The 21,030-nt window shown below is 37.4% G+C and overlaps 1 protein-coding gene and 2 long non-coding RNA genes across 7 annotated transcripts in view; 2 read left to right on the forward strand and 1 right to left on the reverse strand.

The window, feature by feature from the left end:
- Positions 1-21,030, forward strand: part of LOC309475761 (uncharacterized protein) — a 56,049-nt gene that overhangs the window by 33,488 nt on the left and 1,531 nt on the right. For 4 of the 5 annotated variants that reach the window (XM_082138643.1, XM_082138636.1, XM_082138637.1 and 1 more), the window contains 2 exons: positions 20,534-20,656; positions 20,819-20,913. Coding sequence is in view for 2 of the 5 variants with exons in the window: in XM_082138641.1 (XP_081994767.1) it covers positions 20,534-20,656; positions 20,819-20,913 (218 nt within the window). In the remaining 3 variants the exon portion in view is untranslated. Of the gene's footprint in view, positions 1-18,418; positions 19,903-20,006; positions 20,337-20,533; positions 20,657-20,818; positions 20,914-21,030 lie in introns of those variants that run through there. The other variant, XM_082138642.1, reaches the window with a different exon arrangement.
- LOC309476647 lies at positions 6,933-7,918 on the forward strand. The gene is made up of 3 exons (XR_014198308.1): positions 6,933-7,183; positions 7,261-7,584; positions 7,671-7,918. It is a non-coding gene; the product is annotated as an uncharacterized lncRNA (long non-coding RNA).
- LOC309475419 lies at positions 9,695-14,185 on the reverse strand. The gene is made up of 4 exons (XR_014197644.1): positions 13,965-14,185; positions 13,677-13,820; positions 11,032-11,102; positions 9,695-10,926 (listed from the first exon to the last, which is right to left on the reverse strand). It is a non-coding gene; the product is annotated as an uncharacterized lncRNA (long non-coding RNA).

Here is a 21,030-nt window from a genome sequence, read left to right on the forward strand (position 1 = left end):
CTTTGAAGCTGCATTGAAACTGCAATTTGGACCGTCAGCCTGTTGATAACCGTTGAAGTCCACTATATGGAGAAAATCCTGGACCCTTTTTAGGCCTATAGAAATGATGTATTATGCTTTTATATATTTTAGGGACAACAACTCTGTGGTGAAATGTCATATCCTTGTCCTCCTACCTTTTGCAGGTTGGGATGTCTGTATGAAGTTTGTTTGTTCTGTTCCCGTGTCTCTAGTTAAAGAGTTCTCTGAGTATTTTGTCATCTTTGTTTTCTGTTGTTAAACTGCTGCACTTAAATCCTGTTTAGTTTGGTATCTTTGCCTCAAGCAAACGTGACAGAAGCATAAAGTATCCAGTCATACATAACCCTTTAAATAAAGTCTTTTATATGTTATTTTATATATTACAGATGTAGATTCCTGAAATCTCACCTATTATTGGTAAAAATGTGACAAATTTCAGTATGACGTATAAAACGATCAGAGTCTGCTGCGTCGTCTGATGGTGTGACTGATTGACCTTCTGTCTAGTGCCAATGCAGAACTTAAGAATTACAAAGAAACCCCCTCCCTTGAAAAGAAGACGAGGTTTAACTGGAACTGAAGTATTTACAGAAGTATGTAAGGGGCCTTTAAATATTTAAAGGATTAGTTCACTTCAGAATTAAAATTTCCTGATCATTTACCCCCACGTCATCCAAGGTATTCATGTTTTTCTTTCTTCAGCTGAAAAGGTTTTTGAGGAAAACATTCCAGGATTTTTCTCCATATTGTGGACTTCAATGGGGTCCAAGGGTTTAAACACTGCATTTGACACTGTCGATCATAACATACTTCTTGACAGGCTGGAAAACTGGTGGGGCTTTCTGGGATAGTCCTAAAATGGTTCATGTCATACTTAGATGGGAGAGGTTATTATGTGAGTATAGGAGACCATTATAAGTCTGCGTGGACATCCATGACATGCGGAGTCCCTCAAGGCTCAATTCTTGCGCCACTCCTGTTCAACCTGTACATGCTCCCAATGAGCCAAATAATGAAAAAGAACCAAATTGCTTACCACAGCTATGCCGACGACACACAGATCTAGTTAGCCCTATCGCCTAACGATTACAGCCCCATTGACTCCCTGTGCCGATGCATTGATGAGGTCAACAGTTGGATGTGTCAAAACTTTCTTCAGTTAAACAAAGACAAAACTGAAGTCATTGATTTTGGAAACAAAGATGAATTCTCAAGGTGAACGCATACCTTCACTCTAGGGGTCAAACAACTAAAAATCAAGTCAGGAATCTTGGTGTGACACTAGAGTCAGACCTTAGTTTCAGTAGTCATGTCAAAGCAATAACTAAATCAGCATACTTTCATCTGAAAAATATTGCAAGAATTAGATGCTTTGTTTCCAGACAAGACTTAGAGAAACTTGTTCATGCTTTCATCACCAGCAGGGTGGATTATTGTAATGGACTCCTCACTGGCCTTCCCAAAAAGACCATAAGACAGTTGCAGCTCATACAGAACGCTGCCGCTTCTGAGCAGAACCAGAAAATATGAACATATCACACCAGTCCTCAGGTCTTTACACTGGCTCCCAGTTAGATGTAGGATTGATTTTAAAGTATTATTACTGGTATATAAATCATTCAATGGCCTAGGACCTCAATACATTGCAGATATGCTCACTGAATATAAACCCAACAGATCACTCAGATCATTAGGATCATATCAGCTAGAAATACCAAGGGTTCACTCTAAACATGGCGAGTCTGCTTTTAGCTATTATGCCAGCCGCAGCTGGAACCAGCTTCCAGAAGAGATCAGATGTGCTCCTACAGTAGTCACATTCAAATCCAGACTCAAAACACTTCTGTTTAGCTGTGCATTTACTGAATGAGCACTGTGCCGCTGTTCGTCCGACTGTTTGTACTGTACTGTTTTCTAAACTGTTTTAATTATTCTTATTTCTTTTTATTATTTTAATTTCTTCTATGTAAAGCACTTTGAATTGCCATTGTGTATGAAATGTGCTATATAAATAAACTTGCCTTGCCTTAAAGGTCCAAATTGCAGTTTCAATGCAGCTTCAAAGAACTCGAGGAATAAGGGTCTTATCTAGCAAAACGATCTGTCATTGTCTAAAAAAACAAAAACATTTACATACTTTTTTACAACAAATGCTCAACTTGCACGTCCACGACCTCACGCATTACGTAATCCCGTTGGAAAGGTCAGGCGGTAACCTGATGTAGGCGGAAAATAGGGAAGGTCGAAAAACATAAAATTTTCTCCTCCAACTTCAAAATGGTCCGACATCGTTGTTTTACCTTTTATTTATTTTTAATTTTTTTGTAAAGGGCGTTTGACTTAGTCTTTGCATGTTCGCTTTGTAAACGCATTTGTGGTTAAAGTATATAAATGGTGACATTTTTTTTAGAAAATGACCTATGGTTTGGCTGGATAAGACCCGTATTCCTCGGCTGGGATCATGTAGAGATCTTTGAAGCTGCATTGAAACTGCAATTTGGACCGTCAGCCATTGATAACCGTTGATGTCCACTATATGGAGAAGATCCTGGAATGTTTTCCTCAAAAACTTTAATTTCTTTTCGGCTGAAGAAAGAAAGACGCAAAAGTATCACATAATTATCACAGAGTATGCAATATGAAATTGTATGTATTTTTTAATGAAAATCTTGACCTTGGCCGTTGGTCAATGAGCGCGTCGCGTAGACATGCATCCACTGAATTGCACTGAGAATTTAAACGTTTTGTTAAAGAGGGGCATATGGCATTAGAACAACACTGGGTGAGTAAATGATGACACAACTATCCCGCAGTTCTGTAAAAAAAGGATTTGGGTTCATTCACCCTAAACAATTGTGCAACCTCCACATGAGCTTGATTTGAAATATAGACCCTAATTTTACTTCCTTTTATTTTTCATGTGCTGAGCATTTTTTGCACATTTGGTTTCTTTCCTTTAAAACTGCTCATAGTCATCCCTAAAATCAACAAATTGTGCTTTTTTTTCAGTTTAGATGAAAATGGTGACATCTAAATGAACTGGTTTTATTCAAAAAAAAAAAAATCTATACCAGCAAAACAAATACTTATGGGTTAAATAAAAAGAATTGCTCTTTAACAAAATGCAGGTTACCACTTTTTACAGCTTTCTTGTTTGTCTGGGGTTTTCTTTTGTCAAAATGATGGAAAATGACTGAATTTTTAATACTTACGTTTGTGATATCTGTCAGTGTTATGTTTGGTTTGTTTGTGTTTTAGTCTTGAGTTTGCCTGTCTGCGTTCTTTAGTTTGTTTTCATTGTTGATTAAGTTGAACACCTGTTACTGTTAATCTTTGCTTTGATTGGTTTGATATTATGAGCTTGCATTCTGTCAGTCTTTGTTTGGTATTCGTTGTGTAAAGTTGGTTGTTCCATTCGTGTTTTGATCCAGAGAATCCTGTTGTGTTGTTAAGTTTTAAGTTTGGAAATAAAGGACTACTGCATTTAGATCCAGCTTTATTTTCTTCCCTGCTCCTGACAATTGAAATTGTGACCGTATCGGCTAAAGGCTGGTTCACACGGGACGATTTTAAAATTGTCGGCCGATTTTCCAAACCTGAGAGACCCCACACACGGGGATAAAAAATCACAGGTCTAACAGTTTTGGTCGTACAGTGTGTGGTGCACAGCCACACGGCAAAATCAACACATCACACACGAACCGATTTGACTCCCGAGCATTCCCAGATCAGACGGGAAATCGCGCAAAATACCTCGAGATCAAACGTGACTTCAGAGTAAACAATCATGGCGGACGAAGAGGATGCAGTGGCAATAGTTTGTAGTTTGTTTTTAACCGAAAAAAAAACGTTATCAAAAGAAAAGGCGATGATCTCTGACGTCCACCGGACTTTCTGGTGCGCGATGCCGCCAGCTGTTTTGATTATATTTCCCGGTGTTTCCTCGCCGCCTCGTCACCTCGCTTTCTGATTGGCTACACTCCACAGTCCACAGGCTGCGTGCTCGGGGGACACCACACACATTTACATTTTACATTTAGTCATTTAGCAGACGCCTTTATCCAAAGCGACTTACAAACTTACAAAAGCAACAACAACGCAAGAAGTGCTCAAAATACAAAGTTCAGGTATTATTCAGAGTAGCATTTTTTTTTTTTTTTTTTTTTCTATAAGGTTAAGTGCTCACGGAAGAGATTGGTTTTCAGCTGTCTTTTGAATGTTGTCAGGGATTCTGCATTCCGGATGAGGGTGGGGAGAGCGTTCCACCAGCATGGAACTGTGAATGAGAATGTTCTGGAAAGTGATTTTGTGGCTCTCTGTGATGGAACCACGAGACGTCGCTCGTTGACCGATCGTAGGTGTCTGGTAGGGATGTAGACTCGTAGGAGTGAGTGAAAGTAGGAGGGAGCTGAGCCTGTGATAGTTCTGTAAGCAAGCGTCAGTGCCTTGAACTTGATGCGAGCAGCGAGAGGTAGCCAGTGCAAAGAGATGAACAGAGGAGTGACGTGGGCCCTCTTGGGCTCGTTGAAGACAAGACGAGCTGCAGCATTCTGGATCATCTGTAGGGGTTTGGTTGCACATGCTGGAAGTCCAGCCAGAAGAGCATTGCAGTAGTCAAGCCTAGAGATGACCAGGGCCTGGACGATAAGTTGTGTTGCATGCTCAGTTAGGAAAGGCCTGATCTTCCTGATGTTGTGCAGTGCAAACCTGCATGATCGAGCTGTCTTTGAAATGTGATCTGTGAAGGTCAGCTGGTCATCAAACGTTACTCCAAGATTTCTGACCGATCTTGATGGGGTGATTAATGATGACTCTAGCTGGATGGTGAAGTCGTGCTGCAGAGATGGATTGGCAGGGAGGATGAGAAGCTCAGTCTTTGCCAGGTTGAGCTGCAGGTGATGTTCCTTCATCCATGTGGAGATGTCCGCCAGACAGCTTGAGACCCGTGCTGCTACTGTGGGATCATCTGGTTGAAAGGAGAGGAAGAGCTGCGTGTCATCAGCATAGCAGTGGTAGGAAAAACCGTGTGCCTGTATGATGTGTCCCAGTGATGTGGTGTAGATGGAGAAGAGGAGGGGACCAAGAACTGAACCCTGGGGAACACCTGTGGTCAGCTGATGTGCTCTGGATACCTCACCTCTCCATGCGACCTTGAAGGACCTACCTGTGAGATAGGACTCAAACCAGTGGAGTGAAGTTCCTGTGATGCCCAGTGATGAGAGGGTGGACATAAGGATCTGATGATTCACCGTGTCGAAGGCAGCAGACAGATCCAGGAGAATGAGGACTGAAGATTTGGAAGCAGCTTTTGCGATCCGTAGGGCTTCTGTGATTGACAGTAATGCAGTCTCAGTTGAATGTCCTTTCTTGAAGCCAGATTGGTTGACATCCAGCTGGTTGTTTAGAGACAAGAAGGATGTTAGTTGGTTGAAGACAGCTCTTTCAAGTGTCTTCGCAATGAATGGTAGGAGAGAGATAGGTCTGTAATTCTCTACAAATGATGTGTTTAGCGTTGGTTTTTTGAGCAGTGGAGTAACCCGAGCCTGCTTGAATGCTGTAGGGAAGGTGCCAGTATGGAGGGATGAGTTGATGATGTGTGTGAGTGATGGTCACACACTTTATAAAAGACACACGAGAAGAAATCGGGCCAAATAAATCCAACATGTTGGATATCCCCGATTTGAGATCGGAGCGGTCTCGACGTCCTTCCGAGCAGACGAGAGCAGTCTTAACACACCACACACGGCAGGAATATTTGATCAGATTATTTTACGATAATCGGAGCATCCTAGATTGTCGGAAGGGGTGAATCGGGGCTAAAATCGGCTTAATTATCCTGCCGTGTGAACTAGGCTTAACAATGCTTTTGGGAAACACACCCCAGGTGGTTACATAATTGTTTAGGGTAAATGAATCACCCAAATCCTTTATTTCCAGACACTATTTATTGGAAATGAATTGCATCACTTTCCCTACAAGGAAATATGGCTTAGACTGAACTGAACACATCATCATCAACCTCATCATCATCATCACTTAAAAACATAAAACCTCATATACCAATAGCAACAAAACATCAGAACACAATAAAAACTATACCTTATTGTCACATAAACTCAACAAAAATGTTATGTAAATAAATCAAATGTCTTATGTGATCTTTTATAAAGTGTGTCAAGAAGGAGGTAAAAATATAAATGAATTAGAAAAATATAGACACTAACTGTTAAACTAACTAACTCTTTATTTGGTCTGGAAAGAGTCAAGACAGCAACCATTGGCCAAAAACCTCTGGCCACTTCGTTGCATACTTCATATACGTAGGTATTAAAATGAATGGCCTAAAATGCATACAACTTTCTTTTTTTTTTTTTTTTTAAACAGTGTTAACAGTCTCTTAGTATACAATGCAATGTGTCATACTGGGCAAAATATGTTAACATTTCAAGATGAACACTATGCAAACATACTAGTTTCATACCTTTTTCCAGCATCTTTTGCATACTTGAACCCTTCGCAGCAGTGACTGTATGATTTAGAGATCCATATTTTCACACTGAGGATAATTAAGGGAGTCATACACTATTACAGGAGGTGAAAACATTCACTGATGCTCCAGAAGGAAACACTGCATTAAGAGCCGGGGGGTGAAAACTTTTTGAATTTGAAGATTAGAGGAAACATGCAAGAATCTTCTGTCGCTTCCGAAGGGCAGTAAATGAAAAAAATATGACCCGACTCTTAATGCATTGTGTGTTTTTCCATCTAGAGCATCAGTAAAAGTTTTCACCTTTTGTAATAGTTGTGTACGAGTCCTTCAATTGATAGACCTCAAAATTACACAGTCACTGCTGGAAAGGGTTCAGATATGTCTTCAAAAATGTGTTCATCTTGTTTCAAAGTAGAACGAAAGTCTTAAGGGTTTGGAACGACATGACGGTGAGTAACTGATGACAATATTTTCATTCTTGGGTAAACAAATCCTTTAAGTTTGCATAATTTTTCTGAGTCGTTGATTAATTTAGTATTTTCTGAAGCTCAGCAGAAACACTTCCTCTAACAGATGTTATAAAGTTACACACACCATCAATCTCCACACAAGTTCAACCTGAACATGTTCAACAAGATCACAGAATGAAGACTCAGCTGCTTTCACTCCTTTGTAAGTTTATTTCATGTAATTTTGTGTGTGATCCTGTCATGATCAGATAATCTGAATGATGTTTTCTGTTTGTTCAGGTGTGTTTGTGTGTTCTCAACACACAGAAGGTGTAACTGATCAACAGGTGACTTTAGGACAGAGTGTGACTTTAGCTTGTGAGTTTAGATTAAAAGCTGTTATATGGTTTGTGATAAAACCATCGGTTTGTCCAGTGATGATACTGCGTACGTTTGGATCTGAAGAGGCTGAATATTACGACGAAAAATTCCGCAACAAATATAGAGAGGGAAGCAGGAGCCAATTAATTATCAATACTGTCACTGTTGATGATTTAGGAACTTATTACTGTATTAAACCAGGCTGGGCTTTACAGATCAGTGACGGTATGAGACTGGACACCAGTAAGTTTTAAACTGCAATATTCATTTCAAAATTCATTTAGCAGTTTTTTATAATGTATGTTATAATGTATGTTTTTATTCATTAGAGGTCTGACGTGAAGTTTCATGAGCGTGACAGAAGAATAACATCCATTCAGACCAACGGCACTGTTGTTCCTCAGAATCCACTGACCGATCATGAATATCTAGAAGTGCTGCCATATCTGAATATGAAATATCATCATACTGACAGATTGATTGCTGTTTGATTCTAATGATCAGAATTGTGTGCTGATTTTAACATTAAAGGTAATCATTGAACTATAATAACTTTAAAACATAATTTGCTCTTGTCTATTCATAACAAAAAACGTAAAAAAAAATTGTATTTAGCTTTCAAAATAAATCATCTTTGTAATGTCTCTGACTGTTTGTTCTGAGTTGCTAAAATCATGGGATGTAGTGACAGAAATGATAGGTCATTTGAAAATATCTGGATGTAACAAACAAGAATGATAAAAACTTTTTGTCAGTTTGCAGTGTAAATCGCTCAGCCGGCCGATGTGAGTCACTTGATGTTTACACTTTCCAAATATAGTTTCACCAACACAGATCTTAAATACTAATAGACAATATTAGTAATAATAGACAGTAGTCGGTCAGTTCAAGTTCTTTTTCAAGGGAGGGTTTTTTCCTTTTTCTTCTTCATTTCTGCATCAGCACTTCTGCTCAGATTCGTAGTAAACAATCTTACTGCAGATTTTATATAATATAGAAAATCTGCACGTCATCATGACTCGTGGACAGCGCTATATAAATTACCTTCTGGTATAAGACTAGGCTATATTAAAATACTTTCAACTGAGATAACTAGGGTAGGGTGTCATTGAGTAAGTCATTTAGGCCTATACGTTAGTTCTCGTGAAAAAATATAATGTGACTCTCTGTAGAAAGATGCAGTGATATCATCGTATTTACTCTGAATTAATTAATAAAGGCATACACACATTACAACAGCTCAGCACATTACATTACATTATCAACACATGTACATTTCTTTGCATAGTCAGCCCGTTCTCATACCCAAAACGTCACTTTTTCGTCACTTTCAACCATGCTTCAATATCCGACGCACAAAGCACCCTTTAGCGTCCATATGAGACGCATAACCCTACCACATACCTAAACCTACCCATAACCGAAGCGTCACATATGGACGCTAAAGGGTGCTTTGTGCGTCGGATATTGAAGCATGGTTGAAAGTGACGAAAAAGTGACGATTTGGGGTGAGAATGTGTTGCCATAGTAATGACTAGCTATAAACATAAGTGACTTCAAACGCTTTCCATTCACACTAGAAAAGTAAGAAAGTACGATCAACAGACTATTTATGAACACTCTCTGTACAGTTCACACGCCCTGGCCCACAAAAGACCTGTGTGGCATTTACAATGGTCACAGTGACACTTAAATCTCATACTTTACGAATAGAATACGATTTCTAGAATGTACACATAAGGCTAAGCAATGAAACCATAACATTTTCACTAATATTGACCCTTTACAACCAAATAACCATATTAAATTGATGATACAACAATGCAGCTGGGATATTAACCACATGCTCATCTCTAACTGTTCAATGTTTTGTCCAACATGGCGGGCTGGCGCGCTAATCGCAGAGCGCCCGTGCTAATAACCATGTGCTGAAACTATGCTAATAGTTCAATAGTTAATTAATTCGCGTACGATAAGTTTGAGGCTAACAATACACTGAAAATCCCCTTAATGGAGTTTTTTTATTGGTTCTCTTGTCCGTGTCCGTCCCGTGTCAGCGGTTCGTGCAAAAATCTACTTTTTTGTTTACAAATAAAAAGTGCTGGGTCGAATGCCAACTCAACCCGTTGTTACGGTGATCATGATTTAAGGTTGCAATCATAAGTCTACTATAATAAGTCTACTGTTTACAATAGATTTGATTTGGCTTGTGTATAATACATTATTTCTTTCTTTTGCGGAACATAAATGCAGATGTTATGCAGAATGACAATGTAATGACAGTAAATTATCTATTTATATCACTATCTTATATCCTATTTATATCACACTCAAAGAACAGAACGTCTTAGTACATTGTTTCAAAGTGTTAGAATGTTAAGCCAAAAAGGGGAAGTAAGATTTAGATGTTAGAAACATGGTTAGTCTAAAAGATAGTTTACTATCTAAAAATTCATCACGCTTCTCTTTTTGTGTTTAAAGAAAGAAAGTCATGTGGTTTAATGTCAACACAAGGCTGAGGGATGACATAATTGTTATTTTTGCCTTTTTTTTTTTTTTTTTTGGTCATTATGAGGTTACAATTACCATTGCAAGTTCTGACAAAAAGTTATCAATCTTGTTTGTTACATCCAGCTGAGTTTCATTTTCACATGAGCAATCAGGATATGGAGGACCAGGAGTGCCATTGAAAAATAAGTGTAAACATGATGGTTATTGTAGTTGTAGACATGCATTTATTCATCTCAATTGCACAAAGATTCAGTATTCCTCAAAATAAATCAAAACAGTGAAATTCAAACTTGCAAACCTGCAATAATTAAATGTTAAATTGCACAAATATACTTTATTTAATCTCACTTTATTAACCAATGTCTTTGCAGCTGACCTTCGATCCAATTTAACCATACTAATGAGCAAAAATGACTTGTGAGTCACATTTGTTTTAAATTTTTTTGTTTTTATTGCAGTACAGTAAGAGGTCTGAAATCGCATACTCTAGATACTTAATTTGAATAATTACTCCACAATTGCTAAAAATGTATGTTCTGTATAGCCGTGAATCTGCATTTACTTCGGCCTGAGGCGTATTCATATCACTTTTGGTGTGAAAGCTTTTACATTAGCCAAAAATGTAACTTTTATTTATTCATTTATTTTTGTTATTAGAAAACAAACAAGCAAGCCCAGCCCAGGTGAGAAAAAGTAACCCAAAATTAACGCAACACATTACATAACTACGCAATTAGTTACTTTTTTAGGGAGTTACGCAATACTGTAACACATTGCTTTTAAAAGTAACATTCACTACATCCCATTTCACTCAATTAATAGCAACTCAGAAAGAGACATAAACAATCAAAAACATTACAAAGTTGATATATTCTCAAGTCAAAAGCTATAAAACTTGATTGACATTTTAATGTTAAAATCAGCACACAATTCTGATCATTAGAATCAAACAGAAATCATTATTTCATATGTAGACTCAGAGTATGGCAGCACTTGATATTCATGATCGATCAGTGGATTCTGAGGAACAACAGTGCTGTTGGTCTGAATGGATGTTATTTTTCTGTCTGAAATCTAAACGAATGATAATAAAAAAAAAATATACATTAGCTGTTAATTCCCATTTATAACTGAACTGAACTGAATTATTAATAGAAACAGAAAAAAGACATGTCTTACCTGCTGAGAATTTACATATGTAGGACTGTCTGTACTTTTCCTAGACAGTTTACGGTTCATAATTAATAAACCTAAAACCGCAAAATATTCTCTGATTAAATGCTGTCAAAATTGACAAATGTAGTGCAGCCAGGGTCCGAAATTAACACCCGCCAAGCGCCAAATGCGGGTAGATTTTCCGTTTGGCGAGTAAATCTCAAAAGGCTATCCGCCACACTAGCGGGTGAATGTTTATACCAAAATATGACATTTTCAGCGCGCACGCGCTCTTCTGCCTCTAGAACGAGCAGAGGGAGAGAGAGAGAGAGAGAGAGAGAGAGAGAGCTGGCCGCGCGCGCGCACTCACTATTCAGAGCGGCCAAAGCGTCAAGCTCAGTGGCGTATCCAGGACATTTTTACTGGGGTGGCCAAGATGGGACACAAAACTAGAGTGGGGTGGCCATATATACTATAAAGTAATGTTATGTAAACCTTTAAACTCTTATGAACAATAAAGGATTTTAATAATAGTAACAAAGTGCAAACTTTATTTTTAAATAATGGTACTATTTCATAAAATGTAAGATACAGTCACAGGCCTATTTAGGAAATGTGTTAACTATAGTCTGTTATTAATTGCCATAGTGGGGGATATGATTTACTCAATTAACTTGGCCATTAACTTGTCCGAAAATGCATTTGTGTTTATCTGCAAAAAGGTTTACATACACTAGATTGCAGCCTAGGCTACTGTTAATGTAAATATAATGTTAGTGGTTTGTTTTTAAAGTCTACATTAGAGATCTGCGCGGGACGGATTTCTCACTTAATAATTCCTAATGACATCTCAGTTCATCGCCATCTCACAAATCTCTGTTATTATCAATGAAACTGGCTGCATAATTAATCTTTCATATTATCTACACTTTGTTTGATATAATAGATGATTTGCCAGTATGCAGAATTCAGCACTGAACAAAAAGTCAATTTTGAGTGGTGAGGGGATTCTATCTTAAATGCATCTGATTGGCCATTGCGTTCAAGAAATCAACACATATGTCTGTGATTGGTTACATTGTTCAACGCTGCAAACATGTTATAAATAGAGACTCTGGCCTGTAAATCGTTTCTATTTTGTTTTAGTTGTTCTTGTTGCTTTTGTGCAACAGATGAATGACAATTTATTCGTTTTTATTTGTTCAATTTATAGATAATTCTATTTTGCGGGAGTCCCGACTCCCGCGAATCGACACACGAGTGCATTACCGCCCGCGCCCGCACTCGGCCATCAGAACTATATTCCCGTGCCGCACTCTGTTGCGTTGGGTCCCGACCATACCTCTCACTCGACTGATTCCAGCGTTTTTATCGTTGTTGTATTGTTGCAACTGTGTGACCGTCCTCTTGTTTCACGGACCAGCAGCAGCAGGTGCACCGTGCAGCGCGCGTGCTCTTATCTCATGGGTCATCTGACCTGCATGGCCAAACGTCCGCTGAGCAGAAATCAGCTCTCACAGTCTCAGTACGACCGTTACTGTGTTAGTTAAAAATGTGAAACTGGCCCTAAATCAGTTGATCAGCTGTCATCACTGATTGACAACATTTCTCGTTTCTTGTGTTGACGAACTTGACCTACCTATCAGATCTGGGGTGGCCACAGGGGTGGCCAATGAGCTTTCAGGGGTGGCCCCGGCCACCCCAGGCCACCCCCTAGAATCGCCATTGGTCAAGCTTCCCCGTACTTTTTGACAAGCGTCCTTGACGGGCGGCCAGAGCTTCTTTGCAGCTCAAGTCGGCGGCGGTGTGTACGTTTAACGCTCTATCTGTTGACGGCGCTGAGGAAAAAGGATATGTGAAGCTCCCGCACTGGAAGAAGCGGTCGCCGACTCGCCGCCCATTTGTGTCCTCCTGGCAGTTGGAGCGCAAAGGGCGCGCACCAATCTAAAGTCCGTACAGAACGTCTTCAGCACTCGCAGATCGTGTATAACGTTTCTGCTTTCCACACCATGGCCGTTCTTTTCTCGAGAAAAATTTGTTTTCCTATAGCGTTTGCAACGCAATACTCGTTCCCTTATCTCTCAGGGAACCGAGGTTACGTAAGTAACCAAGTACGTTCTGCCTTCCCTTCCACATGAGTCAGGTAACAAAACTGACAAAAAAATGTTTTATTCATTTTCATCCCAATGATAGTAATATTTCATATATTTCTCTCATTCTGATCAATATATAGATGTTTTTTTATTTATTATAGGCCTACTTTATTATAATTTTTCTCTGGACAATTTTTTATGTTTGTATTCAACATAATAGGCCTACCTTATTATCTCAATTAAATGTACTAAAATGAATGTATATGTGACCAAAAAAAAGGCTGTTTATTATTTTGGCCGGTAAAAAATATGCTTGGCTGGTGGATTTTTTCATCTACCAGTCCCCGTGGCAGGTGAGCCAAAAAGTTAATTTCGGACCCTGAGTGCAGCCAAACTTACATAAAATAGTTTTTTTTTTTATTAAATTGATTATAATATAATAATATCAATATATTATAAATATATATTTAAGTATTTCATATCATTTATATAATAAATGTCAAATAAGCTTAAGTTTAAAGGTCATTTTCCTGATTTAGATATATTGTGATTTAAAAAAGATATGTTTTTCCTCACCTATCACTGCAGCAAACAGCACAAGCATCAGCAGGGTGAACACGACAATCAGGGTCTGATTTCCTCTCTTATCTTGTGGGGGATTTTTTTGCTCTGGTTCATCTGGACCTTGGGGGGCTTCTGTGTTTTTGAGAAACATTTTATCTGCAGATCATTTGGATAGTTTGGATAATTATTCAACTTTTTGTCATGCATCCTTGCCATTTAGATTGCAAAATAACTTTGAATAAATAACATTATTATTATTATTAGAAACATAATTATGATTATATAACAATAATAATATACCTCCGATATAAACATTTTCCAACTGACTAACAGTGGTGAACAGTTTGGTAGGAGCACCGCCCTCTTGAGATACATCTTTAAAAAAGCAAAGTATTAAAGTATCATTTGTTGTTTGATTAATTGTAGTGCAAAACAATTATTTAAAATAACAACAATAATAATAAAGCTCTCAGTTGTATAAATGTATTGCAGTTTAACGCTTACCAGTGGTGTCCAGTCTCATACCGTCACTCATACCAGCCTGGTTTTATACAGTAATAAGTTCCTAAATCATCAACAGTGACAGTATTGATAATTAATTGGCTCCTGTTTCCCTCTGAATATTTGTTGTGGAATTTTTCATCGTAATATTCAGGCTTTTCCGATCCAAACGTACGCAGTATCATCACTGGACGAACTGATGGTTTTATCACAAACCAAATAACAGCTTTTAATCTAAACTCACAAGCTAAAGTCACACTCTGTCCTAAAGTCACCTGTTGATCAGTTACACCTTCTGTGTGTTGAGAACACACAAACACACCTGAACAAACAGAAAACATCATTCAGATTATCTGATCATGACAGGATCACATTGAATCACACAAAATGACATGAAATAAACTTACAGAGGAGTGAAAGCAGCAGAGTCTTCATTCTGTGATCTTGTTGAACGTGTTCAGGTTGAACTTGTGTGGAGATTGATGGTGTGTGTACCTTCCATCTCTCAGAGGAAGTGTTTCTGCTGAGCTTCAGGAAATACTAAACGAATCAGAAGAAATGATGAAATTTACACTTACCTCACTTTTGTAGATCACGTTGGTTTGCATCATTTCTTGGAGATTCATCAAGTTCTTGTTATAGATGATCGTTTACTTTCCAGACAAAATAAAGAGACACAACAAAACTGAAAAACAGCTTTAGTTCAATCACTTTCTGCTTTTAAGCATGAATAAAAGTCTATCAACTTAGCACTTCTTGATTTAAAAAAAAAAAGAAAAAAAAAGAGTCTTGCAAAAGAGTTCGATGTTGATCATATTCCTTTGTTGGCTCATATTTGTGTTTAACTGCATATTGATTTACGTAAGATGTGATTTATAAATAAAAAAAAGAATTGCATGTTCCCTGGTTTTGTGTTTCTTGTTTGTCAGGACTTTTATTTTAAAGTGTATTTTCTGTTCCCAGTGTTCACATCCTGTGTATATGTTTTTACTTTGTTTCTATATTAGGGTACGTTTAGGATATGCTTAAAACTGATACGTTTTTCCTTTGAGTTTTCCACGTACAGACGACACCATTGTCAAAACGATCCCCATTCACACGGACCAACAAAAACAACTAAAAACACTGTATTCTTCTGCTGCCAGGCCATTCGATGGCAATGAAACACTATGGAGACATTTTCAAAAACTTGCACTTTGAAACCCATTTTCAAAAGTTTGCGTTTTCCGGAAGCCAAAACGCAGTGTAAATGTGTAAACGAACGGCCAAAAACACATAAAAAGTTTTACGTTTTTAGTTGAGAATGGTGTTGTATGAACAGCCCCTTAAGGTGATGATTCACAGGGCAACTTTTTGAGCAATGTTGCTGGGCAATCTTGCCGAGCGATTGTTGCTTGGGCACTTTCCCATTGAAAATGGGCAATACATTTCTGTCGGGATAATTTAGATCGGTCGTGGGCCCTGTGTCTCATCTGGTTGCCTGTTGACAGTCAGCAACATTGCTCAGAAAGTTGCGTGTGTATCATCACCTTTAGTCAACCATGTTTGTTGCCATAGTGATTGATAACTTAGGGCTTCAAAGATGAAGTTGACCTTGCTGACTCGTCATCTCCGCAGTAGAGTAAAAGTAGACATTTTAAGCTTTCTTTCGGTTAATTTGTGACACGCTCTCTGTCTGGGCGTAACTGGCGTAAACTAGTGTTTTTCCTCCAGTCAATCATGCTGCATGCTGATTGGCTCACTGACGTTGACGAGATAAACCGCTTAGGTATCGAAATTTAGTACCAAACGACAAGAGATTTTTTGATACTCGTAGGTACAGAGGCAAATCGGTCAGTATTGATTACCCTCACCTGTTCCTAGTTAGCCTCTCTTTATCCTGTGCATTGATACCCCAGTGTTTTCCTTGTTCAGTGTCTGGTGTTTTCCTTGGTTTGTTTTCAGTTCTGTTTTCGTCGGCATTCCCCATGTTTGGATTTACTCTTCAGTTTTATTTTCCTGCCTTGGCCCATGCCTGCATTTACTCATTTATGTTTGTTAATAAACATTTTGTGTTGCATTCCCTTAAGAAAAGGAAATATATTTCCCAATATATGAATGATCAATGTATTAAATGATATAACATATATAATATATTGTGTTAATATATTACAATATATTGAATAATACATAAAGAATTGAAAAATATGTGACAATATATTTACTAATATATCATAATGTATGTAATTTCATATTCAGTAATACACTTCATAATTTATAGATGTATATGTGATCAGATTTGGTACTGCATGTGTAATATATTGCAGATATATTTACTCATGCATCAAACACACACACACATATAGAAAAATATATAATGTAATGCATTTCTTATATTCTATAATTATTTACTTTATAAATGTTCCATATTTTCAAGCTAGTTAACAAAAGCACAAGCACACCTGCATGTACTAATGTATTTAACCAAAAGACTATCACTGTGCTGAGGAGTGCACAGCCATTACTTTAACCCTTAAACAGGCAAGAGTGAAAAATGATAAGCAAAAAATCATTTCATGTCATTTTTTATATCATCTGGACTTAAGTAAAAACATGCCCAAAAGAATTTTTGAAATATTTGATATATTTTGGATTTTATGAGTTGTGACTCCCACGTTGGTTGATTAGGGTATAAAAAAGGACCAAGTCATTAATCTGTTAACTGTTACTGGCCCACTTGCCACTGCATGTTTAAAACAATTATCCTATACTTCATCTGATCTAATGTTGACAAATTATATATCATTCGAAAGCTTACGAACTCAAGATTCAGCCTGTGAAAAATCGGACCTTGCGTTACCATAAAAATGGTACTTTAACCCCTTAACTGTCACCCCCTTTTTGAGAATGGACATTAAAATGCACAATTCAAACTTAAATGGTTGTAATTCAAGAATGCTTTTGGGTATAGACCTAGGTTTGGTCTTGTTTTAAAGAAAACACTCAGGAGATTATTGCTGAAGTATGAAAAACTCATGGAAGTTTAAATTTACAGTAAATCAAATATACTGTACTTAATATTCTTTTATATAAAATATCTATTTTACAAAAAAATAAATATATATATATAAAATCAAAGCCATATATCTAACCATGTTGTGTTCCAAATTTGAAGTTGATATCACAAAACTTGAAGTTCCCTTGAGATTTTGTTTAGGCGTAATACCAAAAATAGCCACTGGGTGACATACATTCCATTGAATTTAATTGTATGCATTCTGCCATAACAAATTAATACATTTCTGTCCAAATATCACTTCTGTCACAAAATATCAAACCTTGAGATTCAGACCTTTCTGAACAATATTTTGTCAAGATTAGAAAAGGTTTTGATCATAAATTATGAAACATGATTACGCCCAAAAAGGGTGGAGCCAGATAAAAGAATTTAGAGTACCGTGTCTATGGTAACGCTAATATATGATAACTACTAAAATATGTGATGTAATAAAAAAGGCGATAAAAAAGATAATATTATCCTCCTAAGACCCGAGCTTTGGTTTGGCGTGCATTTTAGATTTCTTGTAGCTTTTTAGGGTTAGGAGGGACCAATAAATATAATAACCAGATATTATCTTTGAACATGAAGCACTTTTTGAAAAAAATGATGTCCACATATGTGGACACCGGGTCTGTATTCACAGAAAAAAATCAATACACCATTGTGTAACAAAGTGCAAATCTCTTTTATTTACAGCCAGTGCCTGAACATTTTTCGTTGTTACTCTTGTATAACTTCTGAACATACATACATACATCTTCCGCTTATCCGGGGCCGGGTCGCGGGGGCAGCAGTCTAAGCAGAGATGCCCAGACTTCCCTCTCTCTAGACACTTCCTCCAGCTCTTCCGGGGGGACACCGAGGCGTTCCCTGGCCAGCTGGATGACATAGTCCCTCCAGCGTGTCCTAGGTCTTCCCCGGGGTCTCCTCCCAGTGGGACGTGCCCGGAACACCTTCCCGGAAAGGTGTCCAGGAGGCATCGGGAACCTCAGCTGACCCCTCATGATGTGGAGGAGCAGCGGCTCTACTCTGAGCTCCTCCTGAGTGACCGAGCTTCTCACCCTATCTCTAAGGGATCGCCTAGCCACCCTGTGGAGAAAGCTCATTTTGGCTGCCTGTATCCGGGATCTTATCCTTTCGGAATAAGATCCCGGACCAACAGAGTACTTTTTTTTCCAAGAGATAAAATTTTGGTTGTTATCTTGTTTCCATGTTCCAGAGGCTGTATAAATACTAGCTTGCACAATCAAAGTCACCCTGATAGGCTATCAAAATTGCCAATTCTTATTGTTGTTTTTTTTATGGAACATTGATAATAAATGATTTATCCGTTAATTCATGTTCCCTCTTCATCTTTAATCAAAATAACTTCCATTCCCTCCTATATTTCGGCTGCATCAGAAATCGCATACTTCCTACTATATAGTAGCCTAGGCGAAAAACAGTAGGCTAATGTGACGAATGAAATATGTCCAAATTCACAGTACTTATAAAAGATTAGGCAAAAAGTACCCGGATGACCTTCTACTTCCAGTGAGATTCTGAAGTGTGCGTGCGATGGACTTTACTATCCCATGAGGCCACAGGAGAGGATTTGTGAATGGCAGTGAAGCGACGCAACTGAAGCTGGTAGATCACATGATAATGACAACATGGAGAATGTAGTACGTCTAGATTACATTCATACTACACACATTAATACTATATAGAACATACTTTTTTAAGCGTGGCAAAGTAGGCGCATATTTAAAATAAGTACAAGAGAGTATGTGATTTTGGACGCAGCCATCTTTTCTTCTCTGATGATGCGTTCACTGGCGCGAGGGCGGGGCAACCTGTCGCTCACATGAAATTGACCAATAGCAAACTATAACTATCCAATGAACAATATCAAGTCCCGCCTTATATATATATATTTTTTTTTTTTTGTGTGTGTGTGTGTTCTAGAAGCCGTTTTACTTGAATATGTTACAGTAGAGAAGATAGTGTTCTTTAAACACTCACTGGTGTGGATAACACCCTCACACATTACAAGTTTGGCCTTATTTTTTGTTTGAAAAATAAACTTCAAAATTAGATTTAGTTAAGGTGATAATATAGCAATTATGGTAACACTTTACAATAAGGTTCATTAGTTAACCACATTAGTTAACATTAACTAATAATGAACTACACTTATACAGCATTTGTTCATCTTTGTTAATGTTAATTTCAACATTTACTAATACTTTATTAAAATCTTGTTAACATTAGTTAATGCACTGTGAACTAACATGAACAAACAATGAACAGCTTTATTTTTATTAACTAACATTAACAAAGATGAACAAAAACAGTAATAAATGTATTGCTCATTGTTAGTTCATGTTAGTTAATACATTAACTAATGTTTAATAAAGGAACCTTATTGTAAAGTGTTACCGCAATTATGTATTTATGAAATGTAAAACTAATTGAAACTTGAAACTGATTAGTCTAAATCTGTATATTTATCTCATGGACTTTGACCTGTTTAGTAGCAGTAAACAGGTCAGTGCAAGTTCTACATCCTCTTTTCAAGGGTGTCTGGTGGTTTCCTCTCAGTTTTTTTTTCTGCGTGCAGTCGCACTTCCGCTCAGATTCATAGTTAAGTAAACCTTCTTACAGCATAAGAGCTCAACAACCACAGAATGAGGACGGCGCAGCTTTTACTCTTCTGTAAGTTTAAGTTACTCAATGTACTTTCCCTGTGATCTTCACATGACTGGACAGTTTTGGTTGAAGGTATTGTGTGTTTTACTGTGTGTGTTTTATCTTCACAGTTCTGCTGGTGTGTCAAACTACAGAGAGTTTAAGAGATAAACGGGTGAATTTAGGGGAAAACGTGACTTTAGACTGTCAGATTGGTCTAAAAGAGAATTATTGGGTTTTCCAGAAACTGACAGATTCTCCAGTGTTGATAATGCGGACTTTCTCATCAGATTCTACATCACCTATATTCTATGATGAAAGATTAAAACACAAATATTCATTACTAACTTTGAGCCGGTTATTTATTAGAAACATTACTATTGATGAATTAGGAATATATTATTGTGCAAAAACAGCCCCAACTCTACAGCTCAGCAATGGCACCAGACTTTACTTCAATGGTAAGTATTTATAAATCACATTTACAACTGACATATAACATGTATATATTTGTAACTATAAAATATCTAAAAAGTAATTATTATCTATGTTACTGCAATAGCCTAAATGTATGTGCTTAAATATAACTCTATCAGAGGTTTTTAATCATATTTGGCATTAAAAACACAAAACTGATACAAATTTTCTATTCAAACAGAATCTGCCCAAGATCACAATCGAACAGAAAACGAAAATCAGCCACAACAGACACCTAAGATCGACAATATTATGACGGTTACATCCTTCATATTGAACATTGTGCTGATTATCGCAATAATAGGTGAGATTTCTGTACAAAAAGTAGTATTAAAAAAACATGATAAAATGTTCAAAATGAATCTGCCCACTTATTTATAGTCATTTAAATTAGGTTTAGTGTATTCCTTGATGAAGAGTTTCTATGAAATGTACTCAAGTACTGTTTTATAATGTATGGCTTTAGGTCTGTTAATACTTCAACTTAAGAAGCCCACAAAAAGTCGACAACATCGCCAGAATGTCGAACCAGTTCAGCTCGAGGACTTTAACGCCGCACAGGTAAGACTTACATTGCTATATGATTTACTTGACATTTTAGTTCATGGAAGACCTTTTTTTCCAAAATTTCCAGCTAAAAATGCAAAAAAGGTCAAAAGAGTTTAATTCAAAGGTCAA

This window comes from Leuciscus leuciscus (assembly GCF_965113295.1).
Source record: "Leuciscus leuciscus genome assembly, chromosome: 15".
Taxonomy (NCBI): domain Eukaryota; kingdom Metazoa; phylum Chordata; class Actinopteri; order Cypriniformes; family Leuciscidae; genus Leuciscus; species Leuciscus leuciscus.